Genomic DNA, 25,523 nt, shown 5'->3' with positions numbered 1-25,523 from the left:
CCTTCTTCCCTGACTGGACTCAAGCTACTTGTACCCTGCTCTTCAATAATAATAAAAAGACTCCCAGAACAGATTACATACAATCAAAACAAGACAGTCACTACACACAGGCTTACAATCTTTTTTAAAAAATAAAAAAAAACCCAAGGGAAAATGGACAGTGAGGGAATATAAAAATCAAAACTTTGGTGCCAATTTGTAAATAGTTGTTCCCATAATGACCATTGAAATGTAGGTGGGTTCCACGAGGCAAGACACAGTGATAACAACAAGAAACTTTATTGAACTACATAACTGGGAAACGGGCAAAGCAACCGCTTATATACATTCCTGAAAGCCTGGGGCACTCCCATTCCTGTGATTGGCAGTTTAAACTTCCAAGCTGCGAATCACAACTCAGAGTTCAAGGGCCAATGGCAGAGGCCCAAATCCTGAAATGTTCTGTGATTGGACATCATGTATCAAATCAGAACACAGGAGCTCAGAATCCTTAGCTCAGGCAAACACAGACCACTGAATACATTACAACCATCTGCCACAGTTCAGGGGCAGGAGGTTCCTTGAAACTTGAAACTTCCAGTGAAGCTGATGAAATGAGCCCTGCTTCCTATCTCCCCCGCTGAGGCAGCCCCAAAACGACAGTTGAGGGAGGAGACAGCCTTGTGAAGCTTCCCTGCCAAATCAGAGTCGATGGAGCGATCTGTGGTTCACAACTCTCCCACTGAGTCTGTCTCCAAGCTAGTGACTTTCCACTTTGTACTCCAACAGGGACCAGAAGGTATTACTGCCACCTTTTGCCATTCTCACTGTCACTGTGGAGCCACCTGAGGTGCTGCAGGTTCCCTCCCAGAAACCGTCTTCACTCAGCCTCAGTGGGCGAGACTTTCCACATTCGACAGACACCCTGTCTGCACCAGGCAGCTTGAGTTTGAACGTTACATCACGGTTGGCCGGCAGGACCCCGGCGAGAGGTGCCACCAGCTCAAAGGCATCCTCCCAGTTCGTGTAGCTTTGTGGGAAAACCGGCCACGTCACCTTCTTATTTGGGCAGGAGATGAGGTAGCTGAGGGCGCAGTGACTGCTGCCCGGGTCAGATGCTTTCTTTGCCCAGATGTGAAGAGCAAAGGCCCCTGCGTGAGGGAGATGTACCTTCAACTCAACCTTAGTGCCCCAGCGAGTCGTCCAGATGTGACGCCTCCGTACGTCCTCTGGCGTGCGGCTGGTATCCGAGTCCAGGGTGGCAAAGAAGTCCAGGTCACTCGTCCGAGTGAAAGTGACAACACAGCGGCCGTCGTCGGTGTGTATGATGGGGCTTTCGGGCAAAGCCTCCAGGATCCCCTTTTCCTCTGATAACCAGCTGGGCCCCACAGGATAGATGAGCACTTTGGGCAAGCGGAAGCTCTTGTCCACAGATCGGCACACCAGGGAGTAGTTTAGAACGTGGCTGTAGTTCTCCTCCTTGCTCTTGGAAGGTTTGGCGAAGATGTCCAAGCTATGAGTTCCCACCTCCTGAGGATACACTTCCACGGTCATCCCGTTCCTCTGCAGGGTCATGAAGCACTGCTCTTTTGCCCCGTTGAGGTCGCAAAGGAAGAAGGTCGGAGATCGACTCACAATGGAAACAGTTGCCTTGCCGTTTTCTGTGAAAGAAAAGTGAAAAGTTTCGAATTGTTGTTAATACTTGTTTAAAAGAAAAATGCTCACAAGGGCTGCAGGGGAGAGGAGGGGAGAGTTCTGTTGTGCAAGTGAGAGTTTGTTGTGCTGGTTTATGTTTATTTATTCTGTCATTCAGTAGGTCTTAGCAGAGTTTTAGAATAATAATAATATTAATAATTTTTATTTATACCCCGCCCTCTCCAGCCAAGGCCAGGCTCAGGGCGGCTAACAATAATAAAAACAAGTTGAATGAATACGACTTAAAAACAAGATTAAAATACAACATTAAAATATTGAAACATTAAAATATTAAAATGCAGCCTCATCACAGGAGAAAGAAAAAAGAAAGAGGGGGAATCAAATTGGCTCCAAGCCAAAGGCCAGGCGGAACAACTCTGTCTTACAGGCCCTGCAGAAAGAAATCAGATCCTGCAGGGCCCTGGTCTCATGAGGCAGAGCGTTCCACCAGGCCGGAGCCAATGTTGAAAAGCCAATGATAGCCATGTTCAAATATATAAAAGGATGTCACATAGAGGAGGGAGAAAGGTTGTTTTCTGCTGCTCCAGAGAAGTGGACACGGAGCAATGGTTCCAAACTACAAGAAAAAAGATTCCACCTAAACATTAGGAAGAACTTCCTGACAGTAAGAGCTGTTCGACAGTGGAATTTGCTGCCAAGGAGTGTGGTGGAGTCTCCTTCTTTTGAGGTCTTTAAGCAGAGGCTTGACAACCATATGTCAGGAGTGCTCTGATGGTGTTTCCTGCTTGGCAGGGGGTTGGACTCAATGGCCCTTGTGGTCTCTTCCAACTCTATGTTTCTATGATTCTATGGTCGAAGCTAATCTAACTTCCTTAGGGCCCGGGACCACTAGGGTGTTGCTATTTATGGACCTTGAGGCTCTCCGTGGGGCATACCGGGAGAGGCGGTCCCGTAGGTATGAGGGTCCTAGGCTCTGCTGAAATATATATCAATATGTAATGCATGGGGATTGTCCAGATAGATCAGACACAATCCAGCTGCCTCACAATTGTTGCGTAAGGAACCTACGTGGCCCTCCAGCTGTTGTGAGACTCCAGCTCCCATCGGCCCCTGTTAGCATGACCAATCGTCAGGGATGATGGGAGTTGTAGTCCAGCGACCTCTGGAGGTTCTCCGATCCACAGGTTCCCTCATCTCTGCTTCATAATAATGCAGTAGTGACTCATGTCATGGGGCACTTCGCCTTTGAAAAAACATGAGACGGATTGTCAGCGTAACTGTCAAAAACAACAAGACAGATGCTTCTGATTGACTTTACCTGTTTCGATGACTGACGTTGCCGTGGATGTGCCTGTCAATCCCACTGAATAAAACGCAGGCTTATACCACACATCGCGTTCAAACTGCTGCAGTGATAATGTCCGTTTCAGGAGCTGCCAGCTGTGGTCTTCTGGGAAGTGATCGTTAATAAACAGAGCTGGATGGGTAAGGAAGTAAAACTCATTGTACCTGCAAAAGGAGAAGGCAGAATTGTGCAGCATTTCATAAAATTGCCTCAGTCATCACCAGAGTCAAACTGGGAAAGTTACCTAAAGCTTAGTGTGGAATAATATCGGCCCAGTTCATGTGTATAGCCAGGATTTAGATCACGGGGGCAGAATTGAGCTATCTGCGATGCAACTGGTCAACTAGTTAAGTATTTTGATTTATTTACTTGATGGGGGGTGCAGCTGCTCCCCCTGCCTCCCCCGCCCCCGGCTATGCCCATGGTGCAGTTCCGATGTGAGGTTTAGCATGTCAAAAATGAGCCAAAGCCAGCCTCACATTCACACACTGCTGTGAAGAAACTAGATCTTGGTTCAGATAAATCAGTTTGTCTCAGCCAAATCCATGCTTAATGTTAACAGCGGTTTGTTTGACAAGCCATGGCTTATCCAGTTAGTTTGTTTAAACCAGCTTTTGTTAACATTGGGCACAGCTGAGGCTTTGAACACTGTGCTAAACAAGCCTTCCCCAATCTGATTCCTTCCAGATGTTGCTGAACTCTACGTCCCATCAACCCCAGCTAGCATGAAGGATGATGGGAATTGTGGTCCAAAACAGCTGGAGGGTTGACGGAGGCTGTTATGATGCAACAACCTAGCTTCTATTATCCCCAGGATAAGCATAATACTCTAGAACCACTTGAGGAGATAAATGAATGGTTGGTGGAGTTTCCATAATTTTCCCCATCGCCATCGGCTTGGTTCTCATTGCAAATGGTCAGCCCTGTGGCCATCAAATCGCAAACAGACAAAATAAAAAGCCTTCTAAAAGCAGCAGAAGTAAACTATACCTTCCCTGAGTCCCACACTGTCTTCAGGCTTTCTTTTGCCTAACAGCATACCTGAAAGTGAAGCTCTTCTTGGCATCATCCACACAGCCACTTCCCCACGTACTGTCCAAAAGGTGCCAGCTTCCATCCAGATGGACAGCATTCCAAGCATGATCACTCGCTCCCTTAAAGACTTTTCCTGGTTTGTACCCAGCCCCTTTGGCGTACCCTGACAACGTCTTGCACTGTATCCCTGCAATACTGAGGAGAAAGAAAGGTACTCAGGAATGCCATTTCACTGCTCTTTTGGGCTGGAATTGTCATGCATAATTTTTGTTCTGTTTTCAGGGAGAAGCCAAACAACATTATTTCAAGCCCAATGCATTTCAGATTGCATTTCATGCATTGACACAGAAGCTTTCGTCAGAAGCAAAATCTGGCAGCCTGAGTATCTCAGCTTACAGTATCTCAGACAGACAGACAGACAGACAGACAGACAGACAGACAGAGAAATTTAGCTTAAGCTTTTAAGGTAGCACAGAGGGGCTATAAAACATGCAGGCATTGATTGGTGAAGGATGATTGTTAGGGAGGGTGTGAAGTGTAGGCGGGTTCCCACGAGGCAAGACACAGTGATAACAGCAAGAACCTTTATTGAATTAACAGAACTGGACAACAGGAGCAAAGCAACTGCTTATGTACATTTCTGAAGGCCTTGGCCACTCCCACTCCCAACATGATTGGCTGCCTAACTTCCAAGCTGCAAATCATAAGTCAGAGTTTAAAGGCCAATGTAAAAAGGTAAAGGACCCCTGACAGTTAAGTCCTGTCGCTAACAACTCTGAGGTTGCGGCGCTCATCTCGCTTTACGGGCCGAGGGAGCCGACGTTTGTCCTCAGGCAGTTTTTCTGGATCGTGTGGCCAGCATGACTAAGCCGCTTCTGGGGAAACCAGAGCAGCGCACAGAAATGCCATTTACCTTTCCGCCGGAGTGCTACCTATTTATCTACATGCACTTTGATGTGCTTTCAGACTGCTAGGTCTGCAGGAGCAGGTACCGAGCAATGGGAGCTCACCCAGTCACAGGGATTCGAACCGCTGACATTCTGATTGGCAAGCCCTAGGCTCTGTGGTTTAGGACACAGCGCCACCCGCATCCCATGGCAGAGGCCCAAATCCTGAAATGTTCTGTGATTGGATATCATGTATCAAATCAGAACACAGGGGTCAGAATCCTTAGTCCAGACTCAAGCTCAGGCAAACTGAATACATAACAGGGTGCGTACAAGATTTCCAGCACACCTGTGTTTTGGTCCTTCTTTCCATAATGGTGCATTAGAATATAAAATGCAAACTAAGAGAATATGGGCTGAATACCACTAAAAACAAGTTGATCATTAATTGATTTCAATGGATCTACCTCAATTACAATGCAGGCCTATATATCAAAATTTGCTTCAGGAGCATTCATAGTTTGGTGCTGGGGTAGGGAACTCGTGGCTCACCATATCTCCCATCATCCTTGCCTTGTCAAGTAACAACTGTTTGTCATGGAGGCTGGGGCCAATAGGAATTACCTGCACATTTCTTCAAAGAGTCCGGCGTATCCAGCGCAAATGCCCTTTCCTGATTGAAGGACATCAGCTGCCTCACAAGACACCTTGTCATGGTTATGGTAGCCTTCCACATCATATTCTGGAGAAAAAAAGAAATTTGTGAAATACCACTCCAGAGCATGAAATGCACAGTGAATAAGGGACTGCAACAGTTTCACTCGGATTGCAGAAGATCAGAGTGATTGATCAATTAAATGAAAATATTGTTACATGGGACATGGGTGGCACTGTGGTTTAAACCACTGAGCCTCTTAAGCTTGCCGATTGGAACGTCAGTGGTTCGAATCCCCGCGACGGGGTGTGCTCCCATCGCTCTGTCCCAGCTCCTGCCAACCTAGCAGTTTGAAAGCACGCCAGTGCAAGTAGATAAATAGGTACCGCTGCGGCAGGAAGGTAAACAGTATTTCTGTGCGCTCTGGTTTCTGTCGTGTCCCACTGCACCAGAAGCGGTTTAGTCCTGCTGGCCACATGACCTGGAAAGCTGTCTGTGGACAAACACCGGCTCCCTTGGCCTGAAAGCGAGATGAGCACCACAACCCCATAGTTGCCTTTGACTGGACTTAACTGTCCAGGGGTCCTTTACCTTTACACCTATTGTTACATGCCACCTCACCTTTAACACACATTCAAAGCACATTCTTTCCCTCAAATAATTCTGGACACTGTAGAATACGCCTCATAGTTACAATTCCCAGCAACACTCAACACACCACAGTGCCCAGACTTCTTTGAGGAAAAGAATGTGCTTTGAATGTACCTCAACTGACTCTGCAGTCAGTTCAAAAGAAAAGCAACAACCAGCAGCACAAAGACTTCCAGCTCCTCTCACAGCATGCCAGCATGACCAGTGCTCAGGAATGATGGGAGTTGTAGTCTAACATGGCCACAGGTTCCCCACCCTGTTTCATAGTTTTCTCCCTCCTGTGGGGCATCCACTCATCTATCAGCTGCAAGGCAGGCAGCACTTCCAAAGGAAAATCTCCCCCAGTATGGATGGAGATGCAGGGCTAGGGGAAAGCTTTACCTGTGGAATGCCTGTCTGTTGTGATGTTGTCAGAAGCAAAGGGGCACAAACATACAAAAAGTTGTCACCGTCACCTACCTATGTGGCGGCAAATCCACATCCAAATGGCTCTCACTTTCTCCAGGTCACTGTGGGCTTTTTGGAGCAAGGCACTCACCAGGTTTGCCACGCTATTCCTGACGTTTACCTGTTTCACAAAAGGGAATAGATTCAGTAGCTTTTGATATGGGAAAGGGGTACCCAGTTCCATTTTTCTATCTAAGGCAACCACCTGTTTAAATAAAGCCTAGGGTGCAATCCTACATGCACTGACAAGGGTGTCAGTCTTTTTTCGTTTCTTTTTTTACATTTCAAGGTCATCCTATTTAATATGCGCTTTCCAAAATGATAAACAAACTGAAACAGAGCAATCTTTCAAAATCTGCCCTGCTCTGGATGTTGCAGTACAGCTCTCCAGATAGGAATGTCTGCAAAAACGTATGTACATGTAATAAATATGCATGCAAGGTAATATGTGCATAAGAACACATTGTGTTAGGGAAAATGCTTTGCAAAATTCAGTACATTAGGAGGAATTTGCATTAGAATGCTGATGAATTTTCCGAGCGGGTGTCGGTCTTTTTGAACTCAGTGGAGCTTACTTCTGAGTAAAACTGCACAGAATTGCACATTAAAAATTGTTCTGAAGGGAGAAGCATGCATAATCTTTTCCAGGGCACACGGGCATGCCATTCCCACAATCTTTCACTGAAATTCAAATCCCCTTTGTGCCGGGCAATGGGTGGTGGTCTTGGATTTGGCAGAAGTGCTGACTTTTACTGGTGGAGAGAGATGCCAGCCTCCACCCACCAGTACAGAGCAACCTGTTCCACCTGTGGGTGGGTGAAACTACAGCCAGCAGGGCATTCTGAGAGCCAGGGCCATCTTACCCACGGGCGCTAGGGGTGCGGGGCACCCAGGCGCCGGGCTCTCAGGGGCGCCAGGCCAAGAGTCAGGGGCCCAAGAGTTGAGTCCGGGGAAGAGCCTGCCCATTGGTCGGAGTGCCGCGGTGGGCTCTTCTGCTGTGGGGGGCTCTGTGCTGCGAGTTTGGGGGTGACCGAGCCAGTGAGACGCTGAGGCAGCCGGCTGGCTCCTCCCTCCTACTCTCCTGGGACTGGGCAACCTGGGGGGGGGGGCACCGGGCAGATCTTTGCACCCCGGCACCGCATATGCTTAAGACAGCCCTGCTGAGAACAGGGAGGGCGAGGGGCTGAGGCAGCCCAGGATCCAGAGCCGGCCCTACTATTGTCACTGGGCAAAAGTATGAAATCTGGGGCGGATTGCTGTGCCACCACCAACAATACATATTGATTGTACACCATTTTAACTTAACCATCCAGGGGTCCTTTACCTATGGTGCGCATGAAGGCTGCATAAATAGGCGCTCTGTTGTGTCTGTCCATCATGTGGAAACAGGAGCTGGGTCTTGCGACTCATGATGTTTCCCATTGGGAACGGAGGGTTTCCTCCTATCAGGAGAGCACATGTGAAGGCACTCTCAGATTCCAAATCCACATGGAAAAGGATCTCTGCATCCCAGCAAATTCCATACAGGACTATTATTCCACACTGTAAAAAGAGATTGCATACCTTTGATGCATAGGCATCCAGTTCCTGAAACTGTGTCAAGTCGATTGGTATTGTTTTCAGACTGGATTTATCCCACGGGTAATCTAGGAACAAACATGGAAAAGCTCTACCTCTCTTTCAAATCAGAACCAGTGAAGGCAGTGAATGTCCTGTGTGAGTGCCTGGAGGCAGTTGGAGGATGGATGGCTGCTAATGGATTGAGGTTGAATCCTGACAAGACAGAAGTACTGTTCTTGGGGAATAGGGGATGGGCTGGTGTGGAGGACTCCCTGGTCCTGAATGGGGTAACTGTGCCCCTGAAGAACCAGGTGTGCAGCCTGGGAGTCATTTTGGACTCACAGCTGTCCATGGAGGAACAGGTCAATTCTGTGTCCAGGGCAGCTGTTTATCAACACCATCTGGTACGCAGGCTGAGACTCTACCTGCCCGCGGACTGTGTCACCAAAGTGGTGCATGCTCTAGTTATCTCTTGCTTGGACTACTGCAATGCGCTCTATGTGGGGCTACCTTTGAAGGTGACCTGGAAACTACAACTAATCCAGAATGCGGCAGCTAGACTGGTGACTGGGAGCGGCCACCAAGACCACATAACATTGGTCTTGAAAGACCTACACTGGTTCCCAGTACATTTCCGAGCACAATTCAAAGTGTTGGTGCTGACCTTTAAAGCCCTAAATGGCCTCAGCCCAGTATACCTGAAGGAGCGTCTCCATCCCCATCGTTCTGCCCGGACACTGAGGTCCAGTGCCGAGGGCCTTCTAGCGGTTCCCTCACTGCGAAAAGCAAAGTTAAAGGGAACTAGGCAGAGGGCCTTTTCGGTAGTGGCACCCGCCCTGTGGTACGCCCTCCCATCAGATGTCAAAGAGATAGACAACTACCTGACATTTAGAAGACATCTGAAGGCAGCCCTGTTCAGGAAAGTTTTTAATGTGTGAAATTTTAATGTATTTTTAATCTTTGTTGGAAGCCACCCAGAGTGGCTGGGGAAACTTAGCCAGATGGGCGGGGTACAAATAATAAATTATGATGATGATTCCTTAAACAGAGGAAGTCCAGTAGAAAAACAGAAGGGGGTGAAAAGGAGAAGGACCTAAAATGTGATTAATAGGGTTGGACTACAGTGAACAGGAAAGGGCAAATTGTTGAAATAATGGAGGACGGCATGGGAGCTACCGTATTTTTCGCTCTATAAGATGCACCAGACCACAAGACGCACCTAGTTTTTGGAGGAGGAAAACAAGAAAAAAAATATTCTGAATCTCAGAAGCCAGAACAGCAAGAGGGATCGCTGCGCAGCGAAAGCAGCAATCCCTCTTGCTGTTCTGGCTTCTGGGATAGCTGCGCAGCCTGCATTCACTCCATAAGACACACACACATTTCCCCTTACTTTTTAGGAGGGAAAAAGTGAGTCTTATAGAGCAAAAAAAACGGTAAATGCACGTGAGCTGTGCAGGAGCAAGCATGCAAGCATGCTCCAAGCAAGCTGCCGGCTAGCTCTGCCGAGGCTCCTTTTATTAGCAGAAGTCAACAATTGGAAAGAGTAGCAAAACAATCCTGAACTTAACGTATTTCCAGCAAGGCACATTTCTAGTGTTAGCGATTCACGTGTCAGACAGGTGTTTCCCCCCAAATGTTCCCCTGATACTCGAAAGTCTGCTACATTCGCCAACCATCCAGCCAAGTGGAACTTAAGCAAACTTTCTGCGAGGGAGGCAAAGGTCAGAGAGTGGGCATGGCGGCTAGACACGCTGTGGCGTGTCTTATGCTGAGGTGGGGATGTGCCCCCACGCTGCATCCGCATCCCCACGGCAAATAAACAGGGAGCCAACTGTGCTGCTCCTCAAATGAAATCCAGTAGCAGGGAGTAGAGGGGTTTCACCTACCCTGTTACCATTATTGCTCTGCTTAAACAGCCATGGAGAAAAGGGGGACACTCCAACAGTGCTGGACCAGATAGGATGTTGATCAGTTCTTGCGATACATTTTTAGAGCATGGCTTTTCTTGGGCCAAAGCAGACAAATCTTGTGATGGGAGTGGCATGGTGCGCACCTCACACTGGAACACTTGTTACCTCCTCAAAGAATCTCCCTTCACACCAAAACCTCTGTCTTTTAACCCTAGCAGGTAGCGTAACAGTGACACAAACAAGACTGCATGAAGTAATGGACAAAATGTACCCACCCACCCACATGCCACATATAATAGAAACCCCATTCCACTTGCAGGAACCAAACACTGGTGATGAGACAGAATGCTCCACCGTACCTGAGGAGAGCAGGCTAACTTAGAGGATGCAGGGCAGGCTGCATTGGCATGTACAGAGATGCCCAATGACATCGCACTCATTCTTCCCCTTCCCAAGCATCTGAGGCCTGAGGCGGCACCTTGTTCTGTCTAATGGTAGGGTCGGCCTTGGTGGCCAAGGTATAGTGCGGTTAATATTTCCCATGCAAACCTTGTTCCTAGAAGACCTCGAGTGGTTGTGGATGGGCTCAGCTAAGATATATAAGAAGTGTGGGGGAACTTTGGCCCTCCAGAAGCTGCTGAACTACAACTACCATCATTCCATGGCCACTGGCCACCCTTTTGGGGGCTGATGGGAATTGTAGTCTAACAACACCTGGCGAGCTAAAGACTCCCCACACCAAATACAGTGGTTATGAACAGTCCTGCTTACGAACGCTTCTGGTTACGAACTCCACAAACCCGGAAGTAGGTGTTCCAGGTTGCAAACTTTGCCCTGGGATACGAACAATATCTGCTTCCGTGGCCGCAGGAGGCCTATGTAGGGAATGCGCGCCTTGGGTTAAAAACGCTTTGGGTTAAGAACGGACTTCTGGAACGAATTAAGCTCGTAACCTGAGGAACCACTGTATACAGGATCCAGGCCAACAGGCAAATATAACAAACAACTTATAAAAGGCAAAAGAGGAAATTCTTACAGGAAGAATTAGAAATCAGGAAGAGGAGGTGTTTAATAAAGAATGGGGAAGGTTTATAATTTATTTGAAAAGCTATTGTAAACAATTACGGTACATATATTGGTAGGATTCAGAGAAAACTTGTATAAAAATTCGAACTATGGATTGAGAAAGGATTTATAAAAATAGAGTTATGAAAGAGATACGAGGGGGAAATCATTGCATTAAGATCCACAAGGGGGGTGGGAGGGAAGTCAAAATGGATGATATGTTTATGTATTTAATTCATTTGTTTATGTAAACTAGAAAATGCAAAAATAAAATTTATATATATATATATAAATAAAAACAACTTATATTTACCATACAGAACTTGTCCCTTAGACGGCCTTGATCCCTTTTCTCCATCATCCTGAAACCCTGCAAAATGGTTATTGCTGGGATGAGACAATATGTACATTAAAACGTATTTTGCAACATTCATCATTCCTGGCTATTAGTCATGCTGGCCGGGAAACAATGGGAGCCCAACAACATGCATACAGCCACAGATACCACGATATATTGCTCTTAGGTAAAGGTAAAGGGACTCCTGACCATTAGGTCCACTCATGGCTGACTCTGGGGTTGCAGCGCTCATCTCGCTTTACTGGCCGAGGGAGCCGGCATACAGCTTCCGGGTCATGTGGCCAGCATGACAAAGCCACTTCTGAAGAACCAGAGCAGTGCACAGAAATGCCGTTTACCTTCCCGCCGGAGCGGTACCTATTTATCTACTTGCACTTTGATGTGCTTTCGAACTGCTAGGTTGGCAGGAGCAGGGACCAAGCAACGGGAGCTCACCCCGTCGCGGGGATTCAAACCGCCGACCTTCTGATTGGCCAGTCCTAGGCTCTGTGCTTTAACCCACAGCACCACCCGTTGTCAGTGTAATTTTCATAGCTGCCCATAAAGCAGGGGTCAGCAAGGTTTATCTTGCCTGGGCCGAATCGGTCTGCCAAGATCCCTTCGTGGGCTGTATATCGCGCATATGTGAGAGCGTACACCTGTGATTTTCAGCGTCTTTGCATGCGCAGACACAATTTCCAGCATCTGCGTCTGCACAGACGTGATTTCCAGCACCACGGAAGCGAGGCTCCGCACCGCGCTGTGTCGGGTTAGCGCAGTGCGCAAGCGGGCAACTCATTTCGGGGGCGGCTTGTGGGCCAGTCAAACGACCTCCGCAGGTTGCTTCCGGCCCATGGGCCTTAGGTTGCTGACCCCTGCCTTAAAGCAATGATGCAGAAGCTGCTGCCCCCTAGAGGCTGCTAGGTTACTAACTCCCACCAAACCCAGCCAAAATGGGGGAAGGCAGTCTTCCAGTTTGGATGCTCATGAGTTCTAGTGTTAAGGGAGATGGAGGGAAAACACAGCCCCCTTTCTTCAAAGGGGACTCGCTCCACCCCTTTGATTCAGTACAATCACTGCTCTGAATTCTGCCTTTAGGGAGTGGGCCATAGCTCGCTGCTGGAGCATCTGCTTTGCAAGCAGAAAGTCCCTGGTTCAAACTTAAACATCTCCTGGAAGGGCTATGAATGTCTCCCACCTGAAGAGCCGGGAGGCTGTTTGCTGGTCAGTATCAACAATACCTGGTCTAGATGAACCAATGATCTGACTGAGGGCTCATTTGCATTTCCACTTGTCCCATGGCTGTAAAGCATGGGTCTGAGCGGTCTCCCTCTTCTCCATTGCTTTTGAGGCACGGCTCTGAGCAGTTTTCTGTTTGCCCTATCACTTTCCCCAGGAAAACCTGCTCTTTAGTGCTGAATCGGAGCAAACATCAATCTGTAGAAAAGCCTGTTGATGTTTGTTCCAATTCAGTGGTAAAAAATGGGTTTCCCAGGGAAAGTGGCAGGGGGCAAACAGAAGTGTGAACAACCCTCGATATAAAATAGCTGCTATTATTATTATTATTATTATTATTATTAATTTTATTTTATTTTGACAAAGAAATAATCATAAATAAATAATAAAATTGTGCACCCCACCACCAAGACCATTCCATTGTAACTATCCAACCTCCCAAAATTTCAACACCTCTTGCGATGGTTTGACCCCTTTCCGTTTTAACAGTCCAAATTCTACAAACACCTTCCGTATTTCCTCATAATCATTTCTCCTGCATATTCCCCGTCTTAGCTTAATGGCACATGTTAATTTATCATTAATAGCTATATCCCACACCTCTTTATACCATTCTTCCATTTTATATTCTGCTTGCCCCTTTCATCTCCTAGCTACCATAATTTGTGCAGCTGTCAATAAATATGTAAGCAAGTCCTTCATAGCCTGTGAACCTTCTACCCCATCGTAAACTAATAATAATGCTACCTCTGGACTTTTGGTCAGCTTTAACTCAGTGATTTCTGTTATCTCCTTAAACACCCTTTGCCAGAAACATTGTCCATATTTACACCCCCACCACATGTGAACCTAAGTCCCATTTGGAGCCCTTACCTTCATTGTCCTTCCCTGGCCACTCAGGAAATACCTGGGTTCCTGCAACACCAGGAGCACACATGCACACAAAGAATGAGTTACAAAAAAATAAATAAATCCATAGGAACACAAGGTGGAATAATACATTATAGGATTGGGGGTTATTTTGCAATTTAATCTCTATTAATTTTTCAATATTAAGTCCCTTCACCACATAGAGAACAACAAAAACAGATGCCATCAAATACAAAGAAAATGTTACATATAAAATAAAATTCTCCCATATGTTGAGACTTCCATCGTCCTTAGTATGGGTCCTTCATTTCCTTGTTGACTGCATATTTCTATACTCTTTAACTTAACACAAATTATCCATGATCTTTGTAGCATATGACATTGCAGAAGTTAATCAAAGCATGTCGAAGATTTCGTATGAGAACAATGTTCTTTTAAATATAATCTGAATAAGTCTTTGTTAAACTGTTGGTTTGTCTGGTTCCTAATTTTTCCTGTCATCTTTCCCAATTCTACATATTCAAGTACTTTCACCTGCCCTCCATTTTAGTTGGTATTTTATCTGCCTTCCACCATTTAGCTATTAAGATTATTGCAGCGGCGGTTGGATACATGAATACGTTTCTCAGCTCTTTAGGAATATGGGGGGGGGTATTTTGGATGTCCATCTTTGGGTCCTCTGCCTGCCTGTGGTTTTATATCTTTAAAATGAGATTCTAAGGACAGGGAGGCTGCGATCAAGTCTCTTGGTTAAGCTCATAGCTCTAGCCAAAGCTGTTTAGCATTCCTGTGCATGTCTAAAAAGTACATGTCGTTTCTTGCTTCCAGAAGGTTACAGAATATGCAGCACTTACAAATATGTCATCCTCAGTGTTCTTTGATCTGCCACACTCACTACAGCATCCTTTAATTCACATTAAAGCAGCTCAGATCGGAGGAAGCTGAAACATTTTCCATAAATAATAATAATAATAATCTGTTTTCTTATGCATTGTAACATAGAAACGGACCTACTTTTTCTGAAGGAAAACTTCTTTTTGCTCCGTGATGTGCTGTGTCTAGGATGTATTTCCACAGTGATTTGATCTGGAGAAAAACAAACAACAAGAACTTGCAAACAGAGATATCAAGTCAACTACAGTAAAAACACGCAAAAGTGGCAGGAAAAATGAAATGTCCCTCTTGCTGCTTATAAGTGGGGTGGGTGGGAAACCTGCTTTGTACGGGATGAAATGGTTTGCTCTTTCTTATGGGTTTTGAAATAATTGAATATTCGTTTTTAAGAGGTAGCATGTTAACTCTCTGGGTTTGGAATGAGGAAGCCCTTGTGTAGGTTCCATATCACATATTAAAGGTGACATAAGCAAAATAAATCCAGATTGCAGAAAAGTAACCCTGAAGAAGCAACAGTCAGGAAATGACGGTGCCAGAGAATACTGAAAAATCAGAAGCTGAAATATTCAATGCACACCCTTTAAAAAGGTGTCATGTACTGAGTTGAATAGGATCCAAAATGCAGCAGTCTGATTGGTCCTAGAACAATAGGGTCCAAAATGCAACAGTCCGATTGGTCCTAGAACGATAGGATTCAGACTGCAGCAGTGTGATTGGTCCTAGAACAATGCAGCAGTATGATTGGTCTGCAGGAGCCACCCAATCCAGCTCCAGATGGAAGTGAATCCACAACCTGATTGGCCTACAGGAGAATTTCGGAATTAGCCAATCATGTGTAGCCCATTGTGTAAATAATGTGTAAACTTTGGGGGGAATTTCATTCCTCCTCACCACTATGAGCTGAATAAAGAGCATGAAATCCACTCTCGACTCCGAGTATATTTCAAAAAGATTTGTTGTTGTTGTTACTACAATTGGGCTTTTCTTTCAAACCAAGCTCCTTAGCAAGATTTCCTCAGCAAGATCACTCTTACAGCCTTTGCAGTTAATGTTATCAACATTCACCGGCTCACATACTTCGTTTAGGCTCATAGGTAACACCCGGCAGATGATCCTCATTGTACGTTTCAGCTGCCTGGGCTGTTTAAAGAACAAAGAGAGCATCTCAGAGACTGAAAAAAAAATTATTTTAAAAGCATATGTTGCATAATTTATATCATAAAATTTACACACAGTTTCATTACCGCATTTACGCAAATCTAATGCGCCATCAAATCTAATGCGCACCCTAATTTTCACAACAAAGTTTGGCCAAAAAAAGGTGTACATTACATTTGAGTAAATACGATATAAATAAATAAAACCATTCAAAGTGGCGTATACCTGAAAAGGAACCCACAAGGGATCTCATCAAAGGCTCTGAGCCTAAAGCAGATCCAAATATTCATGAAATCTGAAAGTTAAGTGCGGCCCCGGGGTTAATAGGGCTGGATTTGCAGACTGAATCCTATTTGGAATAAGGGAATTTCCCTTAAAAAAAGGGAAACGTTGACAGCTATGGTGGAAGATGCTCCTTCAGGTTTACTGAACACACGTAGTTGCTTCTACTTGAATCCTTAATGGTGCTCCAAGCGAGGCCTCCCCATAAGATCTCAATAAGTGAGAGGGGACCCCTTATTTATTTATTTCTTTATTTATTTAGTAAGTACACACATGTGCCAAATGCACATCTTTCATTCCTCCCGGAACTCGAGGCACCATACATAGGGAATTCCCAGGAAGTCTCCCATCCAGGCCTGACTGGACCCAAACCTGCTTGGCTTCAGCAAAGGTGGCTGCGTCATTGGTCTTCCCACCCTGCCTTGGCATCTGAGGGAAAGGCTCTCTGTAGAGAAACCCAGGTCATCAGACATGCACAGCTACAACATGGACAATTCGCCCCCCAAAGAAGGCTTTACAGTTGATGGTTAAACAGCAAACCACTCTCACCTGTGATTCTGGGATTCTCGCTTATTTCTTGACCCGTTCCTTCTTCGGCTCGAGCTGTTGGAAATATGACCTTCCATGATCAATACCATACCTGAAGCATGCAACCAAGCCCATGTCCATATGTTAGCTCAGAGTACCTCACCAGCCGCAGCACTAAAGTCTGCGGAGGTTATTTTGGGGGAGATCATTTCATATGTTTATCCCACTTAGTCCAAGATGGGGAACCTGCAGCCTTCCAGATGTTGCACTGCAACTCCTATAATCTCTGACCATGCTAGCCAGAACTGATGAGTACTGGATGCCCAACAACACCTGGAGGGTCACAGGTTCCTCACCCCTGCTCTTTGCTTCCCAAAAATTGCCTGCAAACACCCCCACTGGACATGGAAGAGGGAGGCTGCACGACCTTCTATTATTTTTAACTCCCAACAGTGCATACTGGACTCTTCCTGGTAAGGGTGTGAGCCCAATCACAGTCCATATACTTCTTTCACTACTTCCCATTTCCTCTGAGGGAAATTAAGAAAACCATATGCAAGTCAGCCTGCCCACTGCTTATAGTTTAGTTGGTGGTACCTCGGGTTACATACGCTTCATGTTACAGCCTCCGCTAACCCAGAAATATTACCTCGGGTTAAGAACTTTGATTCAGGATGAGAACAGAAATTGTGCTCCGGCGGCATGGCAGCAGCGGGAGGCCCGGTTAGCTAAAGTGGTGCTTCAGGTTAAGAACAGTTTCAGGTTAAGAACGGACCTCCAGAACGAATTAAGTACTTAACCCGAGGTACCACTGTATATTCCTGCAGATCCTGCCATCTTCCATTGTATGGACATGGTAAAGGTAAAGGACCCCTGGACAGTTAAGTCCAGTCAAAAGCAACTATGGGGCTGGGGCGCACATCTCGCTTCAGGCCAAGGGAGCCGGCGTTTGTCCACATACAGCTTTCTGGGTCATGTGGCCAGCAGGACTAAACAGCTTCTAGCACAAAAGACACCATAATGGAAGCCAGAGTGCATGGAATTGCCATTTACCTTCCCGCCATAGTGGTACCTATTTATCTACTTGCACTTTGATGTGCTTTCGAACTGCTAGGTTGGCAGGAGCTGGGACAGAGCAACAGGAACTCACCCAGTCGCGGAGATTCGAACCGCCAACCTTCCAATCGGCAAGCCCAAGAGGGTCGGTGGTTTAGACCACAGTGCCACTCGTATCCCTGGTTGTGGACATGACCAAGGCAGCATAGACATTGCTGAGACAGGAGTGCGAACATGCTGGGAATGTGGGCTTGGGAGAGCAACATCTTTTTTGGTGACTCTCTTGCCATGTGATGCCCAAAATCTTCCTGACACAGTACACAAGGAGAAAAACTCTCCAGCAAGATCTAGACCGTTACACATGCACAGACATAACAAGGAACTAACTGTGGCATCACGGGGCAAAACTGGCCAACTAAATTGACACATTTCTCTCACCAGCTAATCTGCGCTGTCTGTTTGATTGCTGCACCGCACCTTCTTCTACTTGATCTGTTGGAAAAATACAATTCATCGTTACTGCTCTGGCTTGTATTGCGTCTGTATTTCTCACATGTGTGCAGGGGGGCAGGGGCAGCGGGCTTTGGGAAAAGTTGTATGATGGTGTATGTTATGACTCCACAGAGTGGGAAGTGACGGAGACAGGATGTTTGTGTTACTGTGTTCCGTGAAGTGGGATTGTTGTCCTTTGTTTTTCCTCTTTGCTGTCTGATGCTAGAGAGAGAGGGAGCCATGTTGCAGTGTTCCGTGTGTGTTTATATGTAAATAAAGTAGATTAGCCAAAATGCTGAGTTGTTGAGGTCTGTCACGCAAGCTGTGAAGACTCTGCAGATCCCTAAGTGTGCAGGTGTCTGTTGGCATCGGTCGCTGTGATGTTCGGGCTGAAGAAAGCTTTTGAAGCTCCCGAACGATCGACCAGGAGGTAGAGAACATGCCAGTCGGGCATGTGTCTCTGCCAGGGTCCTACTCAAGTGTAGGCTGAACTCCTGACAGAAATGACACCTGAATTTGGGAATAACTTATGACTGAATCCCAAAAGGTGGCATGCCCCTAGGGGTCCATCCTCTCTGCCACCTCCACCACCGGTGGAGAAGCTGTAGCGGCAGCAGCTTCTGGAAAGTTCTAGCGAGATCTCGCTGGAACCTGCTGCTGCTTTGCAGCTGCTGCCATACAACCCAGGTAAGGGAGGCTTTGGTGAGGGTCTTCAGCTGCAGGGCAGTGGGACCAGATAGGCTGAGATCACTCCCTTACTCTTCAGAGATAATTGAGTAAAAACTGGTTCACACAGAGTCTGAGACCTCAGAGGTGTGTGTTCAACTTTTACATCCAGCTCCAATATTCCACCCTCTCAGCTGCAACCATTAGATAGAACCTTATACAGTGGTACCTTGGTTTTCGAATGTCTCCGTTGACTAACATTTCGGTTTACAAATGCCGTAAACCCAGACATAAATGCTTAAGTTTTTGAACATGCCTCAGAAGTCAAACACACCACTCGGCTTCTGCTGGGTGCAAGATCCAGAGGTCTAGCTGTCGACTGCTGAGTTTTCGGTTTTCGAACGTTTCAGAACTCGAACGGTCTTCCAGAATGGATTACGTTCGAAAACCGAGCTACCACTGTACAAGTTAGACCGCAGGCTGTTACACCGAGTGTTAACTCCGAGAGTCTATGAACATCTTTCATCAAACTTGGTTAACAATCAGTGAATAGAAGTGAAGGCCCAAAGATGCAAGTGGTTCTCCCAGCAGCAGTGTTTACACTGATCCAAAGTATGATAAGAAATAAACGGAATAGGATTTTGATATTCACTCACCAAGGGAGTCAGGCTGCCCTTTATCCTCTTCACTCGTTGCAAAGCCTACAGAAATATCATTATTACTAAAAGAAACACGGAAAACATGCCTGATGGTCATTAGCTCTCTTCTTCAGGTCTACCTTCTCCTTCTGTCCTAATTCCCTCCCAGAGGAGGGTTGGAAATGATGTTATCTGGATTGGAGTGAATGAAAGGAAGCAATTCCAGAGCAAAGGACTGGCATAGAAGCATCACGAGTCCCTTGCTTTGGTTATTCTTGCATAATTTGGCAGTGGTTTTACGAGGAGTGATTCTGAGGCAAAAGGTGTGTTGCAAGTCTGGAAACCAACACACAACCTAAGCACAAATTATATAAATATATAGACAGACAGACAGACAGACAGACGTTTAAGCCTATAACAAATATATATTATCTTGCTAAATGATAAGCTTGTAAGAACATCGTCACTCTGTTTTCATCGGCTGTTTTCCAAGGCAGAGACAGGGTGAGGTTGCTCTGAGAAAACAATGTGGGAATTTTAGTTCTCTGGTGATGGGCAGAAGGGAAGGAAAAGGAATTGGGGAAAGGCAGGTGGAGCAGGCTGAGAATAAAGGGAGCATTTGGAGGAAATTTTATTTATAGATTTATATATTTTATATATATATATACATATATATATATATATATATATATATATATATATATATATATACACACACACACACACATATATATATACCACTATTCGTAACAATTATCAGAGTGTTTACAACAATTACACGTAAAACCATACAATGAAGACCATAGAAAATGTTAAAACCAGTCACCAGCTATTATGCATTTTACTCACAGGTGAGTGGCCTCATAGAACTAAAGGTGCAATTCTTGAAATAAATCCATTTCCTCTTGGCTGCCCTTTAGACAGCAACTTCCTCAGAGCAGGACCTGTTTTGGTGTGCAACTCTACACGTTCAGAAGTACCGTATTTTTTGCTCTATAAGACGCACCAGACCACAAGACGCACCTAGTTTTTGAAGGAGGAAAACAAGAAAAAAAAATATTCTGAATCTTAGAACAACAAGAGGCATCGCTGCGCAGTGAAAGCAGCAATCCCTCTTGCTGTTCTGGCTTCTGTGATAGCTGCGCAGCCTGCATTCGCTCCATAAGATGCACACACATTTCCCCTTACTTTTTAGGAGGGAAAAAGTGAGTCTTATAGAGCAAAAAATACGGTAATTCTCACTGAGTTCACTGAGTAAGATGTGTAAGACTTTCTCCCATGCACATGGGTTATTAACGCTCAAGTTACACTTCCTACTTACACAAGTAGCAGAGATAGAAGGGCAGCAGCGGGAAGCAGAAGATTGCCAGCAGTATCTGCTGAGTGCGAGATAAACCATCATGAAAGGCCATTTTCCCCTTGGATGTTCAGCTGAAAGAAATAGCAGTGAAATCTATTTCTTTATCAAAATATTTACAAATTGACAGTTGACATCCTGGCACTGCATACCTGATGATATTAGACTGGCGGAATACAGATGGAATACAGACGGACAGATAGACATGGTTGTTCTCTTCAAATGACATCTGAAGGGCTGCCATGCAGATTTCATGCCAAAATTATGTAATGAGTGGAAATGGCAGGGAAACAGGTTTCGGCTAAGCATCAGGAGAAGTGTCCTAATGGTAATACAGTGGTACTTTGGTTCTCAAATGCCTTGGTTCTCAAACGCCAAAAACCTGGAAGTAAGTGTTCCGGTTTTCAAACATTTTTCGGAAGCCAAACGTCCGATGCAGTTGTCGGCTATTGTTTCCGGGGCGCCTGCACCAATCAGAAGCTGTGCCTTAGTTTTCGAACATTTCGAAAGTCAAACGGGCTTCCGGAACGGATTAAGTTTGGCACTTTTGTTTTTGCTATTTATTTTGTGTTTTTGTTTTTGAGGCTTTTTCGGTTAATTTGTTTTTGTGACTGTGTGGAACCCAGTTCAGCTACTGACTGATTGATTGATTGTGTGACTGTGGAAATGGATAGAAAGCCCTCCATCCAAACAATGACTATCGTCAGTGCAGGTAAGAAAAATAACTAAATTAAATTTTTATCATCTACAATACTGTCTTATTTATTGTATAGTACATTGATCATTGCGTTCATTTTATGGATCAGTGGTCTCGTTGGATAGCAAAATTCATGTTAAATTGCTGTCTTGGGGGTTGTTTTTAAAAGTCTGGAACAGATGAATCCATTTTGCATTACTTTCTATGGGAAAGTGCACCTTGGTTTTGGAACGCTTTGGTTTTGGAATGGACTTTTGGAACGGATTAAGTTTGAGAACCAAGGTGCCACTGTAGCTGTTTGACAGTGGAACAGATGGACTTGGGAAGCGCTTAGCCATCCTTCACTGGAGGCATCTAAGCAGAAACTGAATCACAATTTGCCAGGGATGCTGTGGTTACATTCTGCCTTCCAGATCTTGCATTGAGCTGGTTTATAAGTATGCCTGGCACTCACAGAGGTATTGCCCCATGCAACTAAGGGGCCCTATGCCTGGTTTCCCCCATTTCGCTTCAGCCTGCTTGTTATGTATTCAGTGGTCTGTGCTTTCCTGAGCTTGAGTCTGGACTAAGGATTCTGAGCTCCTGTGTTCTGATTCAATACATGTTGTCCAATCACAGAACATTTCAGGATTTGGGCCTCTGCCATTGGCCCTTGAACTCTAGAGTCACGATTCGCAGTTTGGAAATGTAGACAGCCAATCACGTTGGGAATGGGAGTGGCACAAGCCTTCAGAAATGTATATAAGTAGTTGCTTTGCCTCTGTTTCCCAGTTATGCAGTTCAAGAAAGGTTCTTGCTGTTATCACTGTGTCTTGCCTCGTGAGAACCCACCTATACTTCTCTGCTGGCCAGGGCTCATATGCAAACACAATGTCCTGCAGGCTGATCATTAACACAACAGATAGCACACAGAACCTTTTCCCTAGCATGTGCAAGTTTTCTCAACTGCGGGGAGACTGGGTCACTTTGGGGATCCCCTCCCTAGGCAAAGCAGATATCACTCGCGATTCCCACCCTGTCTGGTCTGCAGCTGTCCAGCCTCAAGCCAGAAAGGCTCCTCTGATTCTGCTGTGTTCCCTAGGAAAGGCAGACCTGCACTGAGTGAGCCCTGTCAGGCAGCAAGATTGGCACCCGGAACACATGGGGGAGGGGATGAGCCTGATAAGAGAGTTTCCCTACCAAAACCAAAACTTATTGTTTATTTTTCCTATAAAGGTAAGGTAAGGTAAGGTAAAGGGACCCCTGACCATTAGGTCCAGTCGTGGCGGACTCTGCGGTTGCAGTGTTCCTCTCGCTCTATAGGCCGAGGGAGCTGGCATTTGTCCGCAGACAGCTTCCGGGTCATGTGGCCAGCATGACTAAGCCACTTCTGGCGAACCAGAGCAGCGCACGGAAACACCGTTTACATTCCTGCCGGAGCGGTACCTATTTATCTACTTGCACTTTGACGTGCTTTCGAACTGCTAGGTTGGCAGGAGCAGGGACCGAGCAACGGGAGCTCACCCCGTCGCGGGGATTCGAACCGCCGACCATCTGATCGGCAAGCCCAAGAGGCTCAATGGTTTAGACCATATCGCTACCCGCATCCCCCCCTAATAATGCAGTACCTTATAAAGGTACTGCATTATTATTATTATTATTAAATTTGTGTACCGCCTTTCATCCATAGATCTCAGGCCAGTTCACAACATAAAAATACAATACAAAAAAACACAAGATACATAATAAAAACAAGAACAAAAAAAACCCCACAAACCAATAACACCCCCTCCCGCTCCCACAAACACTTTAAAAAGGGGTATACGGTGTTAATCAGCCAAAGGCCTTGTTGAAGAGGAGTGTTTTTGCCTGGTGCCTAAAGGTGTATGATGAAGGTGGCAGCCAAGCATTCCACAGACAGGGAGCCACTGCAGATAAGGCCCAGTCTTGTGTTGCCACCTTTTGGCCCTCTCATGGCACACAAAGAAGGGCCTCTGATGTTTATTTCAGGGTCCAGGTAGGTTCACATGGCGAGAGATCCTTCACATCTTTGCTTTAGGAAAGAGGTACAGGGCGACTCCCCTCAGCTCAGTTCTAGCAACTGGAACAATAATTCTTGATTATTGTGGTTATAGGTTAAAAAAAAAGGCCACTGTCCTGACCTGAAAATGCAGTGGAGCCTATCGTAGCTTTGCAAATCAACCCACAAGTGAGGTGGGAGGGAACTTTGATCTTTCAAATTTCAGTGGTGCTCTGTGCAAGGTCAAAATCCAGCAGCTCCCTGCCTCACCTTCGGCTCTGCTCAATGTGCTACATCATAGTTGCGAAACCCTGCAGTGTCCCCCTTGGCTTGATGCCCAGTGTGGCAGAACTGGCTGCGCTGCCCTAGATCTGCCTCTGCCACAAGTTACTAGTCCTCAACATTTCACTTGCTCACACTGACCTCCTTTAGGTACCCATGTCCTTGTTTTATACCTATTTATCTAGCTATCTGTCTGTCTGTCATCTATCTAGCTATCTAGCTATCTATTCAGTGCTTTTTTTCTTTAAAAATGTTTAAGGGTACTCTCATTTTCTTACTCATATTTAAATACTGCTCCTCATAGAATCATAGAATCATAGAGTTGGAAGAGACTACAAGGGCCATCGAGCCCAACCCCCTGCCAAGCAGGAAACACCACCAGAGCACTCCTGACATATGGTTGTCAAGCCTCTGCTTCTTTATTTATTGTCTCCAAAGAAGGAGACTCCACCACACTCCTTGGCAGCAAATTCCACTGTCGAACAGCTCTTACTGTCAGGAAGTTCTTCCTAATCTTTAGGTGGAATCTTCTTTCTTGTAGTTTGGATCCATTGCTCCGTGTCCGCTTCTCTGGAGCAGCAGAAAACAACCTTTCTCCCTCCTCTATGTGACATCCTTTTATATATTTGAACATGGCTATCATATCACCCCTTAACCTCCTCTTCTCCAGGCTAAACATGCCCAGCTCCCTTAGCCGTTCCTCATAAGGCATCGTTTCCAGGCCTTTGACCATTTTGGTTGCCCTCCTCTGGACACGTTCCAGTTTGTCAGTGTCCTTCTTGAACTGTGGTGCCCAGAACTGGACACAGTACTCCAGGTGAGGTCTGACCAGAGCAGAATACAGTGGCACTATTACTTCCCTTGATCTAGATGCTATACTCCTATTGATGCAGCCCAGAATTGCATTGGCTTTTTTAGCTGCCGCGTCACAATGAGGCCAAACTTAGATTCACAAAATGTTTAGGGGTATGCATACCCCTGCGCCCCCCCAAAAAAAGCTAGCGCGCTCTCTCTCTCTCTCTCTCTCTCTCTCTCTCTCTCTCTCATCATCTATCTATATCTATCTATCATCTATCTATCTATCATCTATCTATCTATCTATCTATCTATCTATCTATCTATCTGTATTTCTTTCAGTAGAAGCGGAAAGTACTGTAACAGAAAAGAAGATAACCTATGTGGTATATTAATTCAGCTTTTAGAATCATAGAATCATAGAGTTGGAAGAGACCACAAGGGCCATCGAGTCCAACCCCCTGCCAAGCAGGAAACACCATCAGAGCACTCCTGACATATGGTTTAAATCCATTGTAGTTTGAGACAGTCAGGTTTATTAAGGTGAATGAATAGGGCCTGTCAAAAGGGCCCGAGAGCATAAACTCACCGCTGCCCTTACCTGCTTTTCTTGCCATTCCCATCTATCCCTCACCGTTCATTTGTATAAAACTGGAGAGAAACACTCTGGAGAATTCACAGAACTGTTATTCTGTGACCTGAAAAGTTCCCTCCAGGGGCTGTGCCTGGAATGAGCTTCTGCTTGCTAACTCTCCTAGGATTCTGGTCTGCCAGGCTTACTAGTTCTTGGTAAATAGACACTCCATGGACCAGTCTGTTGCTTCATTTCACAAACCCTGCTTTTGTAAGAGGACCAAACAAATCAAGATGCTCTGGTTACCTTTTCGGCATAGATGTCCAGGTAATGAGTCCTCTCCCTTCGAGAAAAAGTTACTCCTGCAGGAAAGACTGTTTGTTTCTCAGTGCACCTTGGAGAAACAGGTAAGTTGTTTCATTTCCTTGTTGGAGAAAGGCTGAACTTTGTCTCTCTCTAACAATGCAAATGC

The 25,523-nt window shown here is 45.7% G+C and overlaps 1 protein-coding gene across 2 annotated transcripts; it reads right to left on the bottom strand.

The window, feature by feature from the left end:
• Positions 1-263: 263 nt before the first annotated feature.
• On the bottom strand, positions 264-25,373 carry LOC307208155 (kyphoscoliosis peptidase-like). Of its 2 annotated transcripts, none has more exons than XM_079962598.1 (15): positions 25,358-25,373; positions 20,669-20,778; positions 19,366-19,410; positions 17,990-18,043; positions 16,517-16,570; positions 15,605-15,667; positions 14,648-14,719; positions 13,637-13,678; positions 11,504-11,560; positions 8,219-8,301; positions 6,668-6,776; positions 5,527-5,644; positions 4,022-4,210; positions 2,954-3,144; positions 264-1,640 (listed from the first exon to the last, which is right to left on the bottom strand). In XM_079962598.1, exons 2-15 carry the CDS (start codon positions 20,757-20,759, stop codon positions 739-741), a joined length of 2,070 nt encoding a protein of 689 aa, XP_079818724.1. In that variant the 5' UTR covers positions 20,760-20,778; positions 25,358-25,373; the 3' UTR covers positions 264-738. The 2 variants fall into 2 exon arrangements, with proteins under 2 accessions (XP_079818724.1, XP_079818723.1); XM_079962597.1 differs by lacking the exon at positions 25,358-25,373 and adding an exon at positions 25,079-25,232.
• Between the last annotated feature and the right edge of the window lie 150 nt (positions 25,374-25,523).

This window comes from Podarcis cretensis (assembly GCF_951804945.1).
Source record: "Podarcis cretensis genome assembly, chromosome: 2".
NCBI classification, from domain to species: domain Eukaryota; kingdom Metazoa; phylum Chordata; class Lepidosauria; order Squamata; family Lacertidae; genus Podarcis; species Podarcis cretensis.
The sequence above is the reverse complement of the archived record's forward strand: the minus strand, read 5'-3'. Positions and strand labels throughout refer to the sequence as shown.

Excerpts from the sequence above, each read along its gene's own strand:
- LOC307208155 (XM_079962598.1), bottom strand. The coding sequence starts at position 20,759 with ATGGCCTTTCATGATGGTTTATCTCGCACTCAGCAGATACTGCTGGCA. Across the intron at positions 8,302-11,503 it reads TAAGGGACAAGTTCTGTATG|ATTACCCGTGGGATAAATCC; the intron begins GTAAATATAAGT and ends GTTTGTTCCTAG. Across the intron at positions 3,145-4,021 it reads AAGAAGAGCTTCACTTTCAG|GTACAATGAGTTTTACTTCC; the intron begins GTATGCTGTTAG and ends CTCCTTTTGCAG.